Source organism: Kogia breviceps, chromosome 18 (genome assembly GCF_026419965.1).
Source record: "Kogia breviceps isolate mKogBre1 chromosome 18, mKogBre1 haplotype 1, whole genome shotgun sequence".
NCBI classification, from domain to species: Eukaryota; Metazoa; Chordata; class Mammalia; order Artiodactyla; family Physeteridae; genus Kogia; species Kogia breviceps.
The window spans coordinates 11,612,709-11,632,011 of NC_081327.1; the positions used below are offsets into that span (position 1 = coordinate 11,612,709).

At 56.2% G+C, this 19,303-nt stretch overlaps 3 protein-coding genes across 13 annotated transcripts in view; all 3 read left to right on the forward strand.

The window, feature by feature from the left end:
- The window catches only part of AKT2 (AKT serine/threonine kinase 2), a 62,008-nt gene extending 56,859 nt beyond the window's left edge, over window positions 1-5,149 (forward strand). For all 10 annotated transcript variants that reach the window (XM_067019407.1, XM_067019399.1, XM_067019404.1 and 7 more), the window contains 5 exons: window positions 994-1,122; window positions 1,350-1,564; window positions 2,050-2,137; window positions 2,247-2,349; window positions 3,457-5,149. In XM_067019407.1, coding sequence (XP_066875508.1) covers window positions 994-1,122; window positions 1,350-1,564; window positions 2,050-2,137; window positions 2,247-2,349; window positions 3,457-3,536 — 615 coding nt within the window. In that variant the 3' untranslated portion in view covers window positions 3,537-5,149. The remainder of the gene's footprint in view (window positions 1-993; window positions 1,123-1,349; window positions 1,565-2,049; window positions 2,138-2,246; window positions 2,350-3,456) is intronic.
- A 5,209-nt stretch (window positions 5,150-10,358) lies between these two features.
- Window positions 10,359-15,119, forward strand: CCNP (cyclin P). Of its 2 annotated transcripts, XM_067018380.1 has the most exons (7): window positions 10,362-10,433; window positions 10,513-10,710; window positions 12,154-12,243; window positions 12,322-12,477; window positions 13,083-13,241; window positions 13,333-13,484; window positions 14,241-14,483. In XM_067018380.1, the coding sequence occupies exons 1-7, from the start codon at window positions 10,428-10,430 to the stop codon at window positions 14,404-14,406; spliced, it is 927 nt and encodes a 308-aa protein (XP_066874481.1). In that variant the 5' UTR covers window positions 10,362-10,427; the 3' UTR covers window positions 14,407-14,483. The 2 variants fall into 2 exon arrangements, with proteins under 2 accessions (XP_066874482.1, XP_066874481.1); XM_067018381.1 differs by lacking the exon at window positions 12,154-12,243 and having other exon boundaries at window positions 10,359-10,433; window positions 14,241-15,119.
- A 1,643-nt stretch (window positions 15,120-16,762) lies between these two features.
- TTC9B (tetratricopeptide repeat domain 9B) lies at window positions 16,763-19,169 on the forward strand. The gene is made up of 3 exons (XM_059045573.2): window positions 16,763-17,349; window positions 17,913-18,095; window positions 18,953-19,169. Exons 1-3 carry the CDS (start codon window positions 16,935-16,937, stop codon window positions 19,060-19,062), a joined length of 708 nt encoding a protein of 235 aa, XP_058901556.1. The 5' UTR covers window positions 16,763-16,934; the 3' UTR covers window positions 19,063-19,169.
- The last annotated feature ends 134 nt before the right edge of the window (window positions 19,170-19,303 follow it).

Genomic DNA, 19,303 nt, shown 5'->3' on the forward strand with positions numbered 1-19,303 from the left:
CTCCCACCCAGGCCCAAGGTGGGTGGTACCACAGCAGGTGGCCCTGCGTGGGGCCCTTCCAGGCTTCCTGCTGTGCAGCCAGAGGGTGTCAGTTGGTCCAAGCACTTTAGAAGATGGCCCGGCCGAGCCCACCAACGCCAGGCACACGTGTCCCCTGTGAGACAGTCATTCTGCCCTAGGAGCACGCGTGGGAACAGGTCCCTGTGTCCATCTCAGCGTGGACGCACACGCTCCTAGCAGCACTGTGTACACTGACCCCAAACTGGAAGCAACCCAAGTGTCCGTTGTCGGAAAGTGGGTAAAAGACATGGAGGTGTATCCACACAGTGGAACTCTGCACAGCAGTTCAAGAGGACAAACTACAGCCACACACAACAGCCTGGGCGGGTCTCACGGGCTAAGGCTGAGCGGAAGGCCAGAACAGACGAGGTGAATCTGTATCGTTTACAGTGTATATATAGGTGGAAAAAATTTTTTAAAAAGCAGAGGAGTAAAGTTCTTTCTGTGTTGGAGGAGGTGTTGGCTAATAACAGGGAAGGGGCACGTGGGGGGCTTCTCAGGGGCTGGTGGTGTATATTGACCTGGCGGAGGTTACACAGAGGCCCACTAAAGTGCCCATTTGTGTTAAGTTTAGGAAAAAAGAGGAGAAAGAAAGATAGTGTTCCTTAATGTCCAAAGTGTGACAGCCGCAGCCCGCAGTCGGGGAAGCGGTTTGGGCAGGACCTGGCTCCTGTCTCTCCCTGCCCTGCTTTTTACCAGCTCCTTGGGGGCAGGGGGCGCTGGGGAGGTGCCGGGTCTGGCCTCCCCCTGAGCCTCGGAGGGCCTAACCCCGTGCTGGGGTGTGACCTCTGGTCCCCGCTGGAGCCCCTGGCACAGCTGCCACTACCCCAGGCCACAGCCTTCTCCAGGGAAGGGCAGGGGTCTGTGGGGTTTCAGGGGTGACAGGAAACCCTGAGATACGTTGTGTCCCTGACATATTGGTTTTTCCTACAGCTGGAAAACCTCATGCTGGACAAAGATGGCCACATCAAGATCACTGACTTCGGCCTGTGCAAAGAGGGCATCAGTGACGGGGCCACCATGAAAACCTTCTGTGGGACCCCTGAATACCTGGCACCCGAGGTGTCTGGGGCTGGAGGGCCCAGGGGCGTGTGAGGCCAAGGGAAGAGGGGCCCTCAGCCGTGTGTGTTTCCCCCGCCCAGACCCTCTGAGGGCAGGGCTCTAGTTCCTTAGGTGGCCCTCCCAGCCCCAGGCAGGGCCGTGTCCCCCTCGGGTCCCTCCCTGCGCCTTGGCCCCCGGGGATGTGGGCCTGGCCCCTCATTGCCCCCCCCCCCCCCCCCCCCGCTCAGGTGCTGGAGGACAACGACTACGGCCGGGCGGTGGACTGGTGGGGGCTGGGTGTGGTCATGTACGAGATGCTGTGCGGCCGCCTGCCCTTCTACAACCAGGACCACGAGCGCCTCTTCGAGCTCATCCTCATGGAGGAGATCCGCTTCCCGCGCACGCTCAGCCCCGAGGCCAAGTCCCTGCTTGCTGGGCTGCTTAAGAAGGACCCCAAGCAGAGGTGAGGGCTGGCGTCTGCCCCGCCCAGCCCGGTGTCACCTGCTGCCACTTCCCTCGGCCTAGAGGGGGCAGCGTCCACAGGTGCACTTGCCCGTGGGATGCTTGGTGTGTGTTGATTGTCCCCACAGCTGGCACTTAGGGAGCGCTCCCTTGGCCAGGCCTGTGCTTAGCCCTCTGGCCTCCCTGCCTTGTTTCATGGGGACACTGAGGAACAGGGTGGCCCTGTACCCAGCCTAGGGTGGCAGAGCCAGGATGTGAAGCGGCCATCTGCCAAGCCCACCCTCTCAGCTCGCAGGATGTGACCCTGGGCACAGGAGCTCCCTCCCTGGGCCTCAGATCCTCCTCTGCGATGGCGGTCTGTGGCGGGACAGAATCATTAAAGGTCGTTCAGGACCTGCACGTCGCATGCCCAGGCCTGCACCGAAAAGCCCGTCTCCCGGGCCCCGGCTGCCCCGGAGGCGGGTGCTGATGGCCATCTCTGCCCAGGCTCGGCGGCGGGCCCAGCGATGCCAAGGAGGTCATGGAGCACAGGTTCTTCCTCAGCATCAACTGGCAGGACGTGGTACAGAAGAAGGTGAGCACACCGCCTGCCTGCTGCCCGCAGGAGCCCGGCCTCTCCTGGGTGACCTTGGCCGAGGCCTCCACTTCTCAGGGACCTGAGCCTGGACTCGTCTCCTCCACAGCTCCTGCCACCCTTCAAACCTCAGGTCACGTCTGAGGTTGACACAAGGTACTTTGACGACGAGTTCACCGCCCAGTCCATCACAATCACACCCCCGGACCGCTGTGAGTGTCGGAGGCCCCCCTCCCCGTGGGCCTGGCTGGGCGGTGGAGGGGAGGGGTCTGCTCTTGGCCCAGTTCTCCAGGAGGAAGCTCACAGGTCCCCCTCCGCGTCTGGGCATTTCACCCTGCAGTATGTTCGCCAGGGCTTTCGCCGTCGGCCCGCCGGTGGACCTGGGGAGGGTCACCAGGAGCCATTGGCCGCAGCACTCGGGGGAGAGGTCTGGGCAGGAGACACGTGAGGAGGCATCAGTGCCCACAGTTAACTGTCTCCAGGCTGCTCAGGTCTCTGGGGCTGGATGGGTTCAGTGACTCTGTAGCTGTTTGAGTTCTCACTCTCACCTGCCCAGCGCTGGAGGCGCAGCGGTGACGAGACGGCCCTGGGCCCTCAGGGAGCTCAGAGTCCGTGTGGGCTGACAGCCCGGAGTGATCAGGCCTGTGGTGTTAGAAGTACAGGGTCTGGAGAAGCTCAGAGGAAATGCCTGACTTGGCCTGTGGGTCAGGGAGGGCTTCCTGGAGAAGGAGACACGGCAGTTGAGACTCGCTCTTGGCAGAAGGAGTGGCATGTGGGACTCCCAGAAATGGGAGCATCGCAGAGGTCAGAATAGACGGGGGAAGGGCGAGGGCATCAGGGCCAGAGCAGGAGCGTCTTGGGGGCCACTGGAGGAGTACGGGCGTGCTGCCCGGGGGGCCATGGAGGGGTCTTGGGCAGAGGAGGGAAGGGTTGCATCAGGGCTCTAGCAAGTACCCAGCCTCGGCTGCACGTGGAGGGGAGGATGGTTGGGGGTAGGAGTGGCGCCCAGGGCGGGGGCTGGGCCGCAGAGGTCTGGGCTGGACCCCGGTGCGGCCTGGGGCAGAGGAGCTGGGGGGAGCTCGGGAGGCTGAGTGAGCAGGCTGCGGGGCCTGCAGGCCAGGGCCGTGGCCTGGGGTGGAGCTGCGGCTGAGAGGAAGCCCCTGAGCCTCGGTGCGGTGGTCCCCGCTCTTGTTCCCGGGGACAGCACGCCAGCTGCGGGTTGCACTGTGGTCTGGCTGCAGCCCTTCCTGGGGCCGGGTGGGGTGCCCGGGCCCCCTGCAAGCCGCTTCTCCCCAATCCACCTCCACTGACCCCTGCAGATGACAGCCTGGGCTCACTCGAACTGGACCAGCGGACCCACTTCCCCCAGTTCTCCTATTCGGCCAGCATCCGAGAGTGAGCTGAGTGAGAGCGGCGCTGCCTGCCCGCCGCCGCTGCCGCCGCAGGACGCGTGCGTGGCTGCCATCACCACCGGGGGGCTTTTTTAAAAAAAACTTTTAATTTTGCCGTTTTGTTTGTGTCCCCATCCCTCACCTCCTGACCCCCATTTCCAGTTTTTTCTTCAGCCCTCTGCCAAACTCACCTCAGCGGTCCTAGTGGCCCTGCTTACAGGATCCTGTCCTGCCCTCACCTTTGTGCCCAGACCAGGATTTGGGAGACTCTCCGCTGCCTGCCCCGGCACCAGGCCTTTGGGCAGTTGGAGAGATGCCGGTTTTTAATCAGCATAAAGCCCCAGTGAGGGGCGAAGCATGGAGCCGTGGGGCCTACCTGAATTTCTGGCTGGGGCGCCCACAGGCAGCCCTGCCTCTGGGTTGCTGCTTCTGTCAGAGGCTGCCTTCTGGTGGGCCGCCCGGTGGACAGCGCCCTGTCGTTAGGCTCGGAGCGGCCTGGCGTGGGGCAGTCCAGCCCCCTTCTCCCGTGGGGGCGGAAAAGCAATAATGTCCAGGGATCGGGGGTGCGGGAGTGGGCGAGGGCCTTTGGAAGCCGCGTGCAGGATTGGGGGTTCAGGGCTCCCTCGTAGGGAGGGGGCCTGCTCTACCCTGTGGGGAACTGGGGTGGGGGCAGGGGATGGGCGCTGCCTCCTGGCCCTGCCTTTCCCTGTCCCCTAAGCTGCTCTCCTGGCCCTGGGGATGAGGCAGGAGGAGCATTCGGGGGCTGGCTTCCCCACCCACCAGCCCCGTGCCTTACCAGGGCTTCCTTCAGCCGGCCTTACCTCCTGCTGGAGCCCGGGCCTGGCCCCGGCCCCTTCTGAGGATGGGGGCCGGGGTCTCCCTCTTCTCTCTGCCTGGGGCGGAGGGGCGCCGGCCTCGGCTGTTACACATCTCGCACCGAGACAGTATTGGGCCCAGTGGACTTGGGTCGAAGAGGGGGTGGGGCTGGGTGTCTGGTACGAACCGAGGTAGGGGCCTCTGAGAAGGGAGGCTCCAGGCCACCTCACTCCTTCCCCCTCTCCGGGCCCCGCGTCGTGCAGCCTTAAGGTGAACGTGTCAGTGCTGTGGGCACTCAACGTGCGTGCCTCAGGCTGTGTGTGACTGTGGGCGTGCCTGTGCATCAGGATGCAGATGCACGTGGGGTGTGTGTGTGTGTGTGTGCATGTGTGTTGGGTATGTGTGTGCGAGGGCAAGCGAGTCCCGGCCTCCAGTGTGCGTGGTGTGTGTGGGCTCGGGCCCCGCCCCTGGCTCAAGCATTTCAACCCGAGGGGGAGGGGTGCTAGCCTAGCAGGGGAGCGACACCTGAGGTCCACTTGTTGCCCTGTCCCCCCTGCCCCATTCCCCCCAGCATCTCTGGGGTTTGGGATTTAGTTTCTGTGGTTTTGATCACCCCAGCCCACCTTCTGTAGGTAGGTCACAGAGAGACATTCTGGGGTGGGGTGGGGGGTTGGTTTGGGTGGGTGGGTTCTGACTTTTCCTGTCTGTGTGTGTCTGTCGTTAACCTGACAGTTTTCCCTCCTCCCATCGGCCTGTCCCCACCCCTCGTGTTTGTACGGTACAAGCAATAAAGACACTCATTTCAGCCTGGGGCCCACCACCCTGGGCCTTTCCTTGCTTCCAGAGTCTGGCCCCGGGCATCAGCTGCCGCCTGCTCCCGTCCTGGTCACAGGGCCTGTTGAGCCACGAGGAGGGGGTGAGGTGTGCTCAAGCTCAGGGTGGAGGGTGGGGGCCGCTGAGGGGGAAGCTGCCAAAGAGTTTGGGGAAGGCGCCTGGGCGGGGGGTACGGTGGACAGAGACCATTGCAGTCCCTCGGAAGCGGCTTAGGCAAAAAGAGGTGGGGTGGAGAGACGGGGGTGGAAGGGGTGCGAGGTGCCGCTGGGCCCTGGAGTGGGCGTGGGAGGGAGAGGGCTCAAGGCCACACTCCTGTGGCCCTTGAGCCCTGGAAGGGGGCACTGCCTGCTCACCCCATCTTACCTATGGCCCCCAGTTCTGATACAGAACCCTTGGTGGATCAATGGGATGTGTGGTGGCAGTCGGCTGGGAGCATCTCAGGTTGGGTTACAGCCTTCACAGCTCTGGGACCCCTCTGGCACCTGTCCCTTTAATCCTGGAGTTACCATGCTTGAGTCACTCCTCTTGGACCCCAGGGCCACGAGTGCCCCTGCGTAGCCCTGGCACAGGTGAATTTAATGTCAGAGTTTTGCCCGAAGGTGTAGTACGCCTTCACACCCACGGAGGCTTTGAGATTGTAAATGGGGGTAGAGGAAAAGTCAGATGCTACAACCAAGACTCAAGGAATTTTTTTTTTGTTTTCTAACTTCATATGGACTTTATCATGAATTGAGTTACAAAAGTATGTCCTGGTGGTCATATGATAAACGTCAGAGAGGCTTATAACGAAAAGCCTTCTAAAAGCAACTATACTCCAATAAAAATTAATTAAAAAGAAGAGAAAAGCCTTTTACTCTTCCCTCCTGCCCAGCCCCTGGAGGTGACCGGTGCTAGAGTTTCTCGTCACATCACACTGTCACTCGGGCCTTCGTGTGGGTCCCACTGTATCTACCTCGGCCAGTCAGTGGTGGTTCTAACAGTCCACGGAGGCCTCCCACGGCTTCCTCAGCTGCTGCCCTCAGTTGAATGAATGTATATCCGTAGATGTAGTGGTGCTTCTTATTTCGGTAGGAGAACTTTTCCCAAATAGGGAGTTTCAGAGGGGAGTGTTTTAATAAATTTCCCCGTAAATTTTGACTAGATCTGTCTTTTGTCACGTGCATTTAGACAGTTTCACAAGTGTTGTGAAAGGAGGAGGAGGAAACTCAAAACCGCCCCCAGGCCTTGAGCGGGTCATTCTGGTCCTCATGTTACCCCTGTGCCAGTGGACACGGTGCCGTGAAAGGCTGTCCCTCTGTCTGCATAACTCTTTCCTCCCAGCTGAGGTCGTCAAGCTGCTGGGCTCTATACTGCTGCACCTTACCCCTCCCCACCTCCTGCCAGCATATGTACATCAGCAGGCTCGCTGGGTCATTGGTAGAAACGAGAGCCTCCTCTCTGAGCCACTTTTCTGCATTTGGGGGACTCCTCGTGGACACTGGTCAAGCCTCCAGCCGCTTCCGGAGCTTTTCTCTGCTTTCCCGGGTTGTGCCTCAACTGACTCAGCTGCCCCCTGTCGACAAGAATTTACTTGGTTTCCAGTTTGTTTGCTGCTACCAGCAGTACTGTAATAAACCTTTTGACAGTGTAACAATCCATCTTATCGCGCTTGTGCTTTCTAAGTTTTTGTGGCCTACATTCTAGAGTTGCTGTATTTTAATACATGCCAGATAGCTTTCCCCAAAAGTGTAGCGATTCACATATTTTTAACTTTAATTTTGAAATAATTGCAGACTCGTTGAAAACTTTGAAACTTTAAAAAATAGTAGTACCACAGTGATTCTAGGACTGGAGCAGAAAATGTACAAGATGAACTCGAACATCCTGTGCCCGAAAATAAGGACCTACTAGAACCAAACCAAACCCTCGCTGACGGGGGCATTGAAGGGACACAGGAGCCAATGGGAAAGAGGCCCCAGTGGCCACAGCTGAAAGCAATTTGAGCAACAATAAATAGCATAGTATTGGGTTGTACCCAAGGGGTAAAATAAATGAGTCTGTGCTGATATAAATGACAAATGGTGAGAACAGACATGTCTGTACGGAATTCCAGATATCTGTAAATAGTCTGCCTTCAAAGAGGGGAAACATGGCCCCCACTCCTTTGGTATGGACGGCAAAGTGACTTGCTTCCAAAGAGTACACTATGGAAAGGGGGGAAGGCAACTGTTTAGTGGAGAAAGTGGAGCTGCATCAGGCAGGTGGTCAAGGTCAAGGTCAAGTGGTGAATCATGTCGGCAATGTGTACCTCCTATAGGAGGCGATTAGATGATACTTCACCTCTGGGGTCTTCCTGAAACATACACTCTCAGTGTAATAAAGAGAAAACACGCATCAGGAAAATTCCAGCTGAGGGATGTTCTGCACAAGACCCGACCACTGGTTCTCAGAACTGTCAAGGTTCAAAACAAGGAGAGCCTGAGAAGCTGTCACAGCCAAGAGAAGCCTTAGGAAGCATGAAGACTAAATGTAATGTGGTGTCCTGAACGGGGTCCTGGGACAGAGAAGACATTAGGCAAAAAGTCAGGAAATCTGAATAGTGCATGGACTTGAATAATACTATGTCCCTATTGGTTCATTAAATTGTGACAAGAAGACCACACTAAAGTGTTAATAGGGGAAACTGGGTCTGGGTATATGGGAACTCCGTCCTCTCTTTGCAACTTTCCATAAATCTCCAAAATTTATTTTTAAAAAGTACGAAAAATTTTCATCTACTCTTCATGCAGGTTCTCCGTGATATCCTACACTGACTTTATCCCCACCCCCCGCCAATATTTATGTATCTGTCCCAAAACAAGAACATTCTCTTACATAATCACGGTCCAGTTATCAAGGTCAGGAAGTTAACATTGATACAATGCTTTTCTCTTGGACCTTGATCAGATTTTACTAATAGTCAAATTAATGTCCCCGAATACAAAAGAAAAGTCCTGGCTAATGACTCAGCCCAGGCTCACACGTTGCATTCAGTTGTCTGGTTTGAAGCTTACAGGGCAGTTATTTTGCAGAATGCTCCTCAATCAGAGTTTGTTGCCTGATGTTTCCTTGTGGTTATATGTAAGCTGTTTTTGAAAGGAATTCCCCGAAATGAGAGGCCCCTCTCAGTGCATCCTATCAGGAGGCACATGAGGTGACCTGTCCTATTCCTGGTGATGACTGATTCCTTGGTTAAGGTGGCGTCTGTCAGATTTCTCCTCTGTAAAGTTACTACTTTCCCTTTGTAGTTATTTCGTACAGGCATATCTCATTTTATTGTGCTTTGCTTTATTGCACTTGGCAGATACTGCATGTTTTACAAATTGAAGGTTTGTGGCAACCCTGTATTGTCAGATGATGGTTAGTGTGTTTTTTGTTTTTCTTTTGTTGTTTTGTGTGTGTGTGTGTGATTTTTTTTCAATAAAGCATTTTAAAATTAAGGTATGCATATTGTTTCTTTAGACAATACTATTGCACACTTAATAGACTACAGTGTAGTGTACACAGCTTTTATATGGACTGGGAAACCAAAAAAATTTGTGGGACTCACTTTATTGTGATATTTGCTTTACTGGGGTGGTCTGGGACCAAACCTGCACTGTCTCTGAGGTCTGCCCGTACTGTGTAGAGATACTCTGAGCATATAAATATCCAGGTTCTCATCAGGGGTTCAGGCAAAGGGAACAGCAATTGCAAAGGTCCTGAGGCAGGCAGGTGTCTGATGTGTTTGGGGAACATAAAGAAGACAGGGTATTTCAAAAAGGCTGAGGAATGGGGAGAGTAGAAGGACACGAGTTTAGAGAGGTAACAATGTGCCAAAGGACCTTGTGCTGAAAGTAAGGAGTTTGTTTTATTTTAAGTATGACAGAAAGCCAGTTGTTCGGGATCTCGCACTCTTCTCTCTGCTCACTTTTCCAGCCTCACTGACCTTTCAGTGCCAGAAGATAGCAAGCTCTCCTGCCTCAGGGCCTTTGCTCATGCTGCTCACTCCACCTGGAATATTCTCCCCTCTCTTTGCGTTTCTGGCTCCTCTTACAGGTTTCAGTTTCAACATCACCTCCTCAAAGAGGCCCTTCCAGATCATTTAAAAATTACATCCTGCCTGTTCACTCATTCATTCAACAAATGTTTGAGTACCAACTATGTGCCAAGCCCTGTTCTAGGCACTGAGAATACAGCAATGAAAAACAAACAAAAAACTAGGTAAGCCCTACCCTCATGGGGTTCACATTCTAGTCAGGAGGGAGACAATAAATAAAGCAGTAAGTGCTAAGAAGAGAATAAGTGCATAGGATGGGAACAGGAAATGCTTAGGATGGCACTTTTTATGGAGAAGGTAACATCTGAGTAAACACTTTACAGGAAATGAAGGATCTCTGACGGAAGAGGTTCCATGCAGAGGGAATAGCCAGTGCAAAGGCCTTGAGGTAGGACTGTGCCTGGTGTGCGTGAGGATGAGCCCGGAGGCCAGTGTGATGGGAAAGCAATGAATGAGGGGGATAGGAGATGAGCTCAAAGGTGTGTTTGGGATGGGAAGATAATATAGGGCCACTTGGACTTTCAACTTGAGGGATATGGGAGCCACAATGTTCTGAAGAGAGGCAGAGTGTGATCTGACTTACTAGGTGTCACAGGGTCATTTCCAGCTGCATGTGGGTAGCAGACTGTAGAGGATGGGTACAGGGAGAGCAGTAAAGAGGCCGCTGCACTAGTCCAGACCGATCGCTGGTGACTTGTGCGGGTCACCTCCATAGTAGGCTGTGGGCTTGGTAAAGGCAGCGACCACAGGTGGTTTGCTCATCCCTGAATATCCACTACAGGGGACAGAGGCCCTCTATTAATATTTGTTATGTGATTTTATAGCTCCCATGCCTTGAGCTTTTACTGTATTAATCCCTGTGCTGGACACTTAAACCATCTTACAAATTCCTCAGGATAACTGTCGGCTAAGTTTTGAAATCCTTACTTTATAGCTGAGGAGAGTGAGGCTCAGAGGGCCTGCGTCTGGTCATATAGTAAGTAGCAGGAAGAGGATTTGATCCAGCTGTCTGACCTAGAAGGTTTGGAGGGTGCAGACAGCCCGCGTAGCATTCGCCATTGCCTGTGCGCCTGCCCAGGTGAGGCGTGCTCAGCGCGCATGCGCCCAGGCGCATTTAAAGAGCCCACCGCGGGTCCCAGCTCCAGCGGCAAGAGGCGGGAGCTCGGCTTGGCCCTTGACTCCAGCCTGAAGGATGCTGGTAAGATACAGAAGCCAGGTTCCCACCTCCTGGCTTGGGCCTTTCTCCTGGCCCTGACCCCACCCCCTCTCCCTTGCAGAGTCCAACTGCCCCCCTCGATCCAGAGCCCCGGAGCTCCCCAGTCCCCGACGGCGTCCCCGCGGGCAGGAGGGTCTCCCCAGGATGCCCGGAGAGGCCTCCCGGGCCGTGCGCGCCGCCGGGGCTGGAGGAGGCTCTGAGCGCGCTGGGGCTAGAGGGAGAACGTGAGTACGCCGGGGATATCTTCGCCGAAGTCATGGTGAGTGGGACCGGGGCGGGACAATCGTGGACCAGCGGGCTTTGGGCAACTCTGGCGCCGCCCACATCCCTGGAGGGCAGCAGAGGCTGTCGGGTTAGAGGAAGCCAAAGCTGACTCGCTCGCCCAACGCCCACTCAGCAAGCATTCCCTAACTCCCACCTCGCCAGCCTCTCACCTCGCTTCCCACCCACCTTTGCAGCTTTTACACCACTGCCACCCACAATTTGGCTTTTTTCTCGCACTGTTAACTGTGTGGTTTCCACTGCTGGGAATGCCCTTTCCCGTCTTCCCCAGGCTGTCTGCAGCCCCTCCTTTGGTATTGCATAACCTCTCGTAATTGTCCCTCACATTTACTCACTTACCAACTCTGTAGCGAGTTATAACAAATGTTTCTGAGCATGTTCTAGGCACTGGGGATGCTGTGATGGACAACATGAGATAGTCTGTCCACTGGGGGGACACAAACAAATGCGGGTGATAATTTCAGACGGGCCACAAAAACCAAACACAGGCCACCACGGTGGTCCACAGTTACCTGTCTGAGACAGGCACTGCCAGAAGAAATACTGAAGGGATGTGTTTATTTAACAAACATCTTGTGAGCATCTCTCCTGGGTCAGGGTCTCTGGTAGGAACCAAGACACAGCTGTGATCTGAACAGAAATCCCTGCCCTCGTGGGGCCAGCAGTCTAGTGGGGGCAAAAAGACAAAACATTCCAGGAAACACAGGGTATCTCCAGACTGAAATACTATGAAGAAAATAAAGCAATGAGATAGAGATGATGGGGTGCAAGGAAAAGTATAGAAAAAGTCAGGGAAATTTTAGGTGAGACTGGAATGACCGAGAAGTCAGCAATACAAGGAGTGGGGAATGACCATTTCAGCTGGAGGGAATGGCCGGTACATAAGTGCAAAGGTCCTGAGGTAGGAATGAGCTTGGCATAGTCTAGGGCCAAAAGAACGCTGGAGTAGTGGAGTGTGGGTTGTGAGGGGAGAGACGGAAGAGGTGATGTTGGAGCAGGGCAGGGCCTGAGACAGTCTGAGAGCAACTGGGATTTTCTCCTAAGGGTACTGAAAGCCAAGGAAAGGTTTTAAGCAGGGGAGTTCCTTGGTCAGATTTATACTTTAGAAAGACCCTCTGGGTGCTCTAAGGAGGATGGGTTGAGGCTTGGTGACTAAGATTGGAGTCTGGGAACCCAGGAGGAGATGCTCAGGAAGTCCTGTGGCCATGGGGGGCTAGACTGGAGAGATGGAAAGTGAGGCGTCCAGGGTTCTAGATGGGGACACGGAAGAGCATATTCGGAGGGGACGTCGGAGGCCAGTTTGTGTGTGGCACTTATGACATCCAACTGGTGCGAGGAGATTGCTACACCCAGGGCTGGAGCCCGGGAGAGAAGCCGAGGCACAGGTGAGGAGAGTGAGGCCGTTCCTGCCCGACCCCAGGTGTGCCGCGCGCTGCCCCGGAGGGCCCTGCCCCGCACCGTGACCCCGGAGATGCGCGCGCTAGTGGTGGACTGGCTAGTGCAGGTTCACGTACGTAATGGGGAGGGAGAAAGGGCTGGGCCTGCGTAGCATCCTAGAACTGTGGTGATCACCTGTGCCTCTCCCCAGGAGTACCTGGGCCTGGCGGGGGACACGCTCTACCTGGCCGTGCACCTGCTCGATTCCTACCTAGGCGCCGGCCGAGTGCGCCTACACCGCCTGCAGCTGCTGGGCGTGGCCTGCCTGTTCGTGGCGTGCAAAATGGAAGAGTGCGTGCTTCCAGAGGTACTCCTGGGGTGGAACTTGGGAGGGTGGAGCCCTTCCTCGCCGCATCACGGATTAAACGCCTACTGTGTGCCAAGCGAGCACTTTACCTACTCTTGGAATCCCACCCAGCATGTCTGTCTGTGGTAGAGGCTACCAGTGTGTCCCTTTAACAGAGGAAGAGACTGAGGCCCACAGAGAGGAAGACATTCACCCAAAGGCAAGCATTTGGGACTTGAACTCAGTCTTGAATAGTTATAGTAGTTATAGTCCTTCTTGAGTAGTTATAGTTAACATGTATAGACTCAGTGCCTTATCAGAACTGCCTGGTGAAGTAGGGAGTAACATCTCCGTTTTATGGATGAATAAACTGAATCTCAGAGAGCTTCAGTGGATGTCCATGTCACACAGAGAGTAAATGGTAGGGTTTGAGCTCGGGAACGCAAGTCTATCTGACTCTGAAGCCTCTGCTTCCCACGATTTCCAGACAAGAAATCAATGGCCCCATTTTACAGACCAGGAAACTGAGGTCCAGAACAGGGACTGAACCGATCCCAGGAGCTCAAGGGCAGGGAGTAACGAGCCGGGGTTCAAGATTCCTCCACCTCTTTCCCCCAAATTCCCAGCCCGCCTCCCTCTGCCTCCTGGGCGATGGCTCCTTCTCGCAGGCCGAGCTTCTGTGCGCGGAGCGCCGCATCCTGAGCCGCTTGGATTTCCGGCTGCACCACCCGGGCCCGCTACTTTGCCTCGGGCTGCTTGCTGCGCTGGCCCGGAGCGGCCCACAGGTGCGCGGGGCAGGGGCGTGGCCTGCGCGGGGCAGGGGCGTGGCCTGCACGGGAAGGGGCGTGACTTGATTTCTCCCCGCCACAATGGCAGGTGTTGCTACTTGCCACTTACTTCCTGGAATTGTCTCTGCTGGAGGCCGAGGCAGCAGGTTGGGAGCCGGGTCGCCGTGCCGCTGCAGCGCTGAGCCTGGCACACCGGGTGCTCCACGGGGCGGGTTCCGGGCCCGAGCCGGCGCTTTACAGGTATGGCCGCGGCGGAGGGTCTCTGTGGCTTCAGGGCCTACCTTCTTGGTCGCCGTCTTTACCGTCTCAGAGAATGTGAGACAATTAGGTGTGTGCGCGGGGGTCTGGGGTTTGGGGTGGGGCTAGACTTGTTTGCTGGGTGCGAGAGAGAATGGTGTGTCTGCCTCGTCTGGGGGTTCCCATTTGCTTTTCTCTGGGGGTGCCTGAGAGACTGGGGTGTTTGTTCAGATGTGGGGGCCCTTAACCTTGCCCCAGGGTGAAAAATAGGATCTCTTCAGGCCCAGAAGATGCTCTAACTGCGTTCCAGGATTGAGAACGAGAGGTCTGCCAGCCTCGAGTCCCTTAGCTCCCTTCCTGGCCACGAATTGGTGTCCCTTTAGCTGCTGGAGTCCCTCATCTCCTTGTTAACCATGCCACCGCGGGGCAGGGTAAATCATCTTTTCCTCCAGCCCGTGCCCTAGGGTAGAGCTGGATGTCTGTCTGCCCATCTTCAGCCCCAGTCCTTCCCTCTCTGCGGGTCCTGGCTCTCCCATAGCCGCGCTCTGAGGGAGGAATAGGGGGTCTGCCCCTCCTCGGCGCCCTCCAGTCACTCTAGATGATGGAACGCGTGTCCGACCTCGAGAGAACTCCTGAGAAGTCCTCGGGGACCCAAGTCAGCTTGTCTTCTCAGCTTCGAGCCCCAAGCTCCGAGGACAGGTCGTCTCCTATTCCCCGCTACCCCTGCCCCATCTCTGTTTCTCCGTCTCTCCGCCGCAGCCGGGCGGAGCTGGTTCCGGTCGAGCCGTGTATGGTCCGCGCCGCGCTCCGAGGCCCTGCGCCCGGCCTCGCCGCCATCTTCCTCAAGTACGCGCGGCCCCAACGCCAGGGAACCAGCCTCGCCGCCGCCCGCTTGCTCCGCCACCCCCCGGCCGGGCCTCCCTGAGCCCCGAGACCCCAGCAAAAAAAAAGACTCTCTTTGTGCGTCTGTCTCCCACTTCAATAAAAGAGTTTTTTATTCCGAGCGCTCTCTATCCTCAGTGGTCAAATTCTGGCCCCTCTCTCGCTTTTGATTGGTCACGTCCCGGGCCTCTCACCCACCTGATTGGATGTTCTCACCAAGTCCCTTAATGACTGCTGGGAGACGCGATGAGAATTCTGGACTCCGCCGCCAGGGGGCAGTGGCGGGCTTCCGCAAGCGCCGCTGAGCGGGATAAAACGGGGATCCGTAACGCAAACGCTTGCGGGAGTTAGATAGGGATGCTGAGAGGAAAACCGCAATGCAAGCGAAGGAAACTCGGTCTTCGGGTTGGGGAGAAGCTAGGAGCAATGGCGACTGTGAGAAACTGAGAATGCCTGTCCTAGTCATGAGGAATGCTAGCTACCTTGATGTTGCCAGATTTTCAGATTTTGTTCACGAAGGAAGCTGAAAATCTGTGATTCCATAAATATCTCTGCTCTTCTAATGCTGACAACTAATTCAATATTTTTAACGGTTGCACAAATCTAACACATCACATATACTGGCCTGTGAGGGTCAGTTTGTGATAGTATGGGCCTTTGACAGCAAGAGTTTGTTAAATGGAATCTGATTTACTTAACCTCTGAAGTGCCACAGTGTCGGTAGGTATAATATAGTACAGACCTCTTGGCGGTGTGATGAGGACGTGAGTTAACATAAACCTAAAGCTTTAGGACCGTGTCTGACACTTAGTAGGTGTAGCGAATGTGCCTGCATTGCATCCTAGCAGGATTGTGGGGTACAGTTGTCCCGTTTCTACCTAGCCCCTAGCCATTTGGTAGATGCTCAGAAAATAATTGTTATGAATCAGTGGGTTTCCAAGTTTTTAGTTAAAACAAAAGCATGCCCGAGGTGCAGAAAGGTGATCAATGCTGTTCTGGAATCCAGTCTCGGGAATATTAGACTCTTAACCAAGCCTGGGTTTGGAGGTGCAGAGAGGAGGAAGTTTTCACCACTGAGGTGTTCAAGTTTGGAGGATCGGGGATCAGGGAGAGACTCAGCAAAGTACAATAAAATATAGAGGCAGATGCTGCAGTTGGGATGAAAGGTGTCATGTTCAGGTTTGGACCTCTTGGGTGGGAACTGCCATGGGACCTCCGGGGGAAGGATGTGCAGTGGGAGGGGGAGGGGACAGTGGAAATGCAGGCTTGGTGCTTGGGAATGAGACTCCAGCTAGGGTCTTGGGTGTGTGTGTGTGGGGGGAGGGGTAATGGTGCTAACACATAGTTACTCATTTATTCAACAACTATATGTGGGTGCCGACTCAGAGTCAGGCACTTACGATCACATGTCTCACAGTCTCATGGATGATAAGAAACATTGGCTGTTATTTGCCCATTACTGTACCAGGCCCTGTGGTTTACCTGCATAATATAATTCAGTTCCTACAGCTACTCTGAAGTAAGCTCACTTGTTACCTCCCTGTTACACAGAAGGAAGGTGGAGGAAGACCAAGGAGCTTGGCCAAGGTCCCACCACTGAGAAAGCGGCTAAGGAGTGCTGAAGGACAATCATTCACCCTCAGTTTTTCTCTCGAAAGCCTCTCATATATTTCCTTCTCCACACTCTTTTATTATTGTGATCCTCACTCTGGGCTGTCACTTGACTGCTTTCCCACTGGTTTTCCTACCCAGACAGTGAGCTCGATAAGGGCAAGAAGCAGATCTCTCTTGTTCATCGAGTTCTCCCCTCCTCCAGGAAGTCTTCTCTCACCACTTCAGCCTATGCTGGGTACCTCCTCTGGGCCGTCAGAGCCTGTTGTGCTTCCTGTGTCCCAGCCCCCACCCCGCTGCCTGTACTTCCCAGGCTAGCCCACTCTGGGCTGCCACTGTCTGGTCATTGGTCTGTCTCCCCACTTCCCTAGGGACCCAGTGAGGGTAGAATCTGAGGCTCTCTCAGTGCCTGCTATGTCCCAGCATCACCCAGCCCGAGTTGGGCGCAGAAAGATATTAGTGAATGAGTGTTGCATAGATACATGAATGGGTTCCAAAGTTGCTATCATAGTCCCATGTTACTGATGAGGATACAGAGTTCCAGGTAATTCCAGTGATTTATCTAAGTCATACAACTAGTGAGAAAATAAGCAGGTATTTGAATCTGGGCAGCTTGAGTCCATAGCCTGTGTTCTTATCCAATATGCCAAATGCCTAGCGGTCTGAAAACCAGCCTTCCACGAGGTTGTTATCTTCCTGCTCTTTCTCCCAGACTTGTTCTTTCCTTCTAGAAAGGTTTAGGAGCTTTGGGCATGGGAGAGGAGAGCAAGCAGGCGGGTTGGGAGGGTAAGGGGAGTGGGAAGAAGGGATTTGTAGGAGTGGGGAAGTCTTGAGGGGTTTCTCTAGACCCATAGGGGGCAGCCCGAGTCGGCTACCGGAGGTGTGGGGGCGGAGAATGGGGACCAGCCCCGCGGGGGGGCGATGCGGTAGCTGCAGCGGCGGCCGCAGGAGTTTCCCACAATGCAGCGCGGCGCGCTGTCCCCGGTGCTGATGCTCAGCGCTGCCCCAGAGCCTCCGCCGTGCCCGCCTCCCGCCCTTTCCCCGCCGGGCCCCAGCCCCCACCATGGGTCGGCTCGGTCCAGTCCTGTCCCAGAGCCGTCGGGGGGCCTGGGTGCGGCTCTCGACAGCAGCCTGCGGGCCGCTGTGGCGTTTAAGGCGGAGGGTCAGCGCTGCTACCGAGAGAAGAAGTTCCGGGAAGCCATCGGCAAGTATCATCGGGCACTGCTGCAACTGAAGGCAGCGCAGGGGGCCCGCCCTGGAGGCCTGCCCGCCCCCGCCCCCGGGCCCGCCACCAGCCAAGGGCCAGCGCGCCTCAGCGAGGATCAGCGGCGCCTGGTGGAGAACACGGAGGTGGAATGTTATGACTCTCTCACTGGTACGGGGCCGTCGGGGAGCGCAGAGGTGCATATGTGAGAGGGGTGGGACGTGAGAGGCACTAGTCAAACCTTGGGGGGGGGGCTGGAGGCTTCAAGGGGCTAGGGCTGGGGTCTGTGGTGGAAGACCTCAGAACTTGATCAGGAAGAGGGGTTGGGAGTCTAGGGGGCCACAGGGAATGGAAGGAGCTGGAATGCAGGAAATGGGCTTTGGGCTGCGACCTGCGAACCTCAGGTGAGAAAAACCTACCTTGGATGAGCCATTCAAGGACCCATCCCTCACCTCTGAGATCACCCTTAGTACTCTCCCCTACAGACACCTTCCAGCTAAGCACCTGTGAGCCCCTGTCTGTGTTTTTCGCGCCCTCTAGCGGCGGTGCAGATTGATTCTGTCTTGATTGGTCAGAAGCTTGGCGGCCCCCGGTGGCCTGAGCGATACCTTCGGCCGGGTTCAGCAGTGGGAAAGGGAAGGGGTCCTCCGCAGCCTGAAGGCCAGGCTCCTCGCGGTCAGGTGAGGCCTGGGGTGTCAACAGGCCCTGCGAATGTCGGTCGTGGTGCCCCGCAGCCTGCCTGCTGCAGTCGGAGTTGGTGAACTACGGGCGGGTGCGCGAGTACTGTCTCAAGGTGCTGGAGAAGCAGCAGGGCAACTTCAAGGCGACCTACCGCGCCGGCATTGCCTTCTACCACCTGGGCGACTATGCGCGTGCTCTGCGCTACCTGCAGGAGGCCCGCAGCCGCGAACCCACAGGTGAGGGGCCGGGGAGGGAGCAGGGAAAGGGGCTAGAGAGGAGGGAACACGGGCAGGAGGATCAAGGCAGAGCTGCTTCAATGAATGCTGTACCCCTAGCCCCACGTCCGGCCTCCACCCATCTATCTACTCCTTGCACACCCTCTCCTCCACTCACCTGCCATTCGTTCGCACCCACTCACCCCTCGTTCCTCTGGCGTTCACCCAAGAGCCGTGCTGCTGCTTCCCATTCACCTACTCAGCCACTTCCCTGGCCATTCACAACCCCCTCCCCCATCGCCATTTCCCCTCCCCCTGAATTAATTCATCTGCTCACTCACTCACCTGTTCACACACTCACCTATTCATTCACCTGTTTCCTGGCAGTGCCAGGAGATTGACAGGGGGCGGGGTCGGCAGAGCTGGAGGCTTGTTCCTTGCCCTGTGGGAGGTCACAGGGTGTGTGTGCGGTGGGGTGGCGGCAGACACAATACTCAGTTCTGTATTAGGAGCCACTGAAGGGAGCACAGCAGGTGCATGACACAGGGTGTGGGAGCAGGGGCAGGGTGAGTTTTCCTGCTGAGCAGGTTGGAGAGAACAGGCTTCTTAGAGATGCCGCTGGAGGGTGAGAAGTGTGACAGGAGTCTCTGAGAAGAGGCATGCAGGGCAGAGGGCACGGCAGATGCAGAAGCGTGGACGTGTGACACGCCCTGCTCTGCTTGCTCCGTTGGGGCTTTTGGAGAAGGGCTCTGGCTCGACGAGCTGTGTGTGGGGGGTGGCGCCGAAGGCCCGGGACCATGACGTGTGAGCCAAGGTGGTGCAGATGTCACCTGCTGCCCCAGGACACGCAGATAATGCCCTGCCCACCTCCCCTGCAGACACCAACGTCCTACGCTACATCCAGCTGACTCAGCTGAAGATGAACCGTTGCAGCCTCCAGCGGGAAGACAGTGGGGCTGGGGCTGCGTCCCGGGGCGTCACTGGCTGAGGCCAACCTGGGGGGACTGTCCCTACCCCCACTGTCCCCCACCTCACCATGTAACTTCCCCTGACTCATGGGTTTGCTGGTAAAGCACTTGTCACTGGTGACCGTAACCTCTCCGTGTGGTATTCTTGCGGGGGCCCGGGTGGGGACATGGGCCTGGACTTCAACCCCTGGACCTCGGAGGTCCAGAGAGGCCTGCGAGCAATGCGGGGGTGTGTGTGTGTGTCCCACTGGGGATGATCTA

Coding starts and splice junctions, on each gene's coding strand:
- CCNP (XM_067018380.1), top strand. Junction 12,478..13,082: donor AAGAGTGCGTGCTTCCAGAG/GTACTCCTGGGG, acceptor CCAAATTCCCAG/CCCGCCTCCCTCTGCCTCCT. Junction 13,242..13,332: donor TGGCCCGGAGCGGCCCACAG/GTGCGCGGGGCA, acceptor CCACAATGGCAG/GTGTTGCTACTTGCCACTTA.
- TTC9B (XM_059045573.2), top strand. CDS start 16,935: ATGCAGCGCGGCGCGCTGTCCCCGGTGCTGATGCTCAGCGCTGCCCCA. Junction 17,350..17,912: donor ATGTTATGACTCTCTCACTG/GTACGGGGCCGT, acceptor GGTGCCCCGCAG/CCTGCCTGCTGCAGTCGGAG. Junction 18,096..18,952: donor CCGCAGCCGCGAACCCACAG/GTGAGGGGCCGG, acceptor CCTCCCCTGCAG/ACACCAACGTCCTACGCTAC.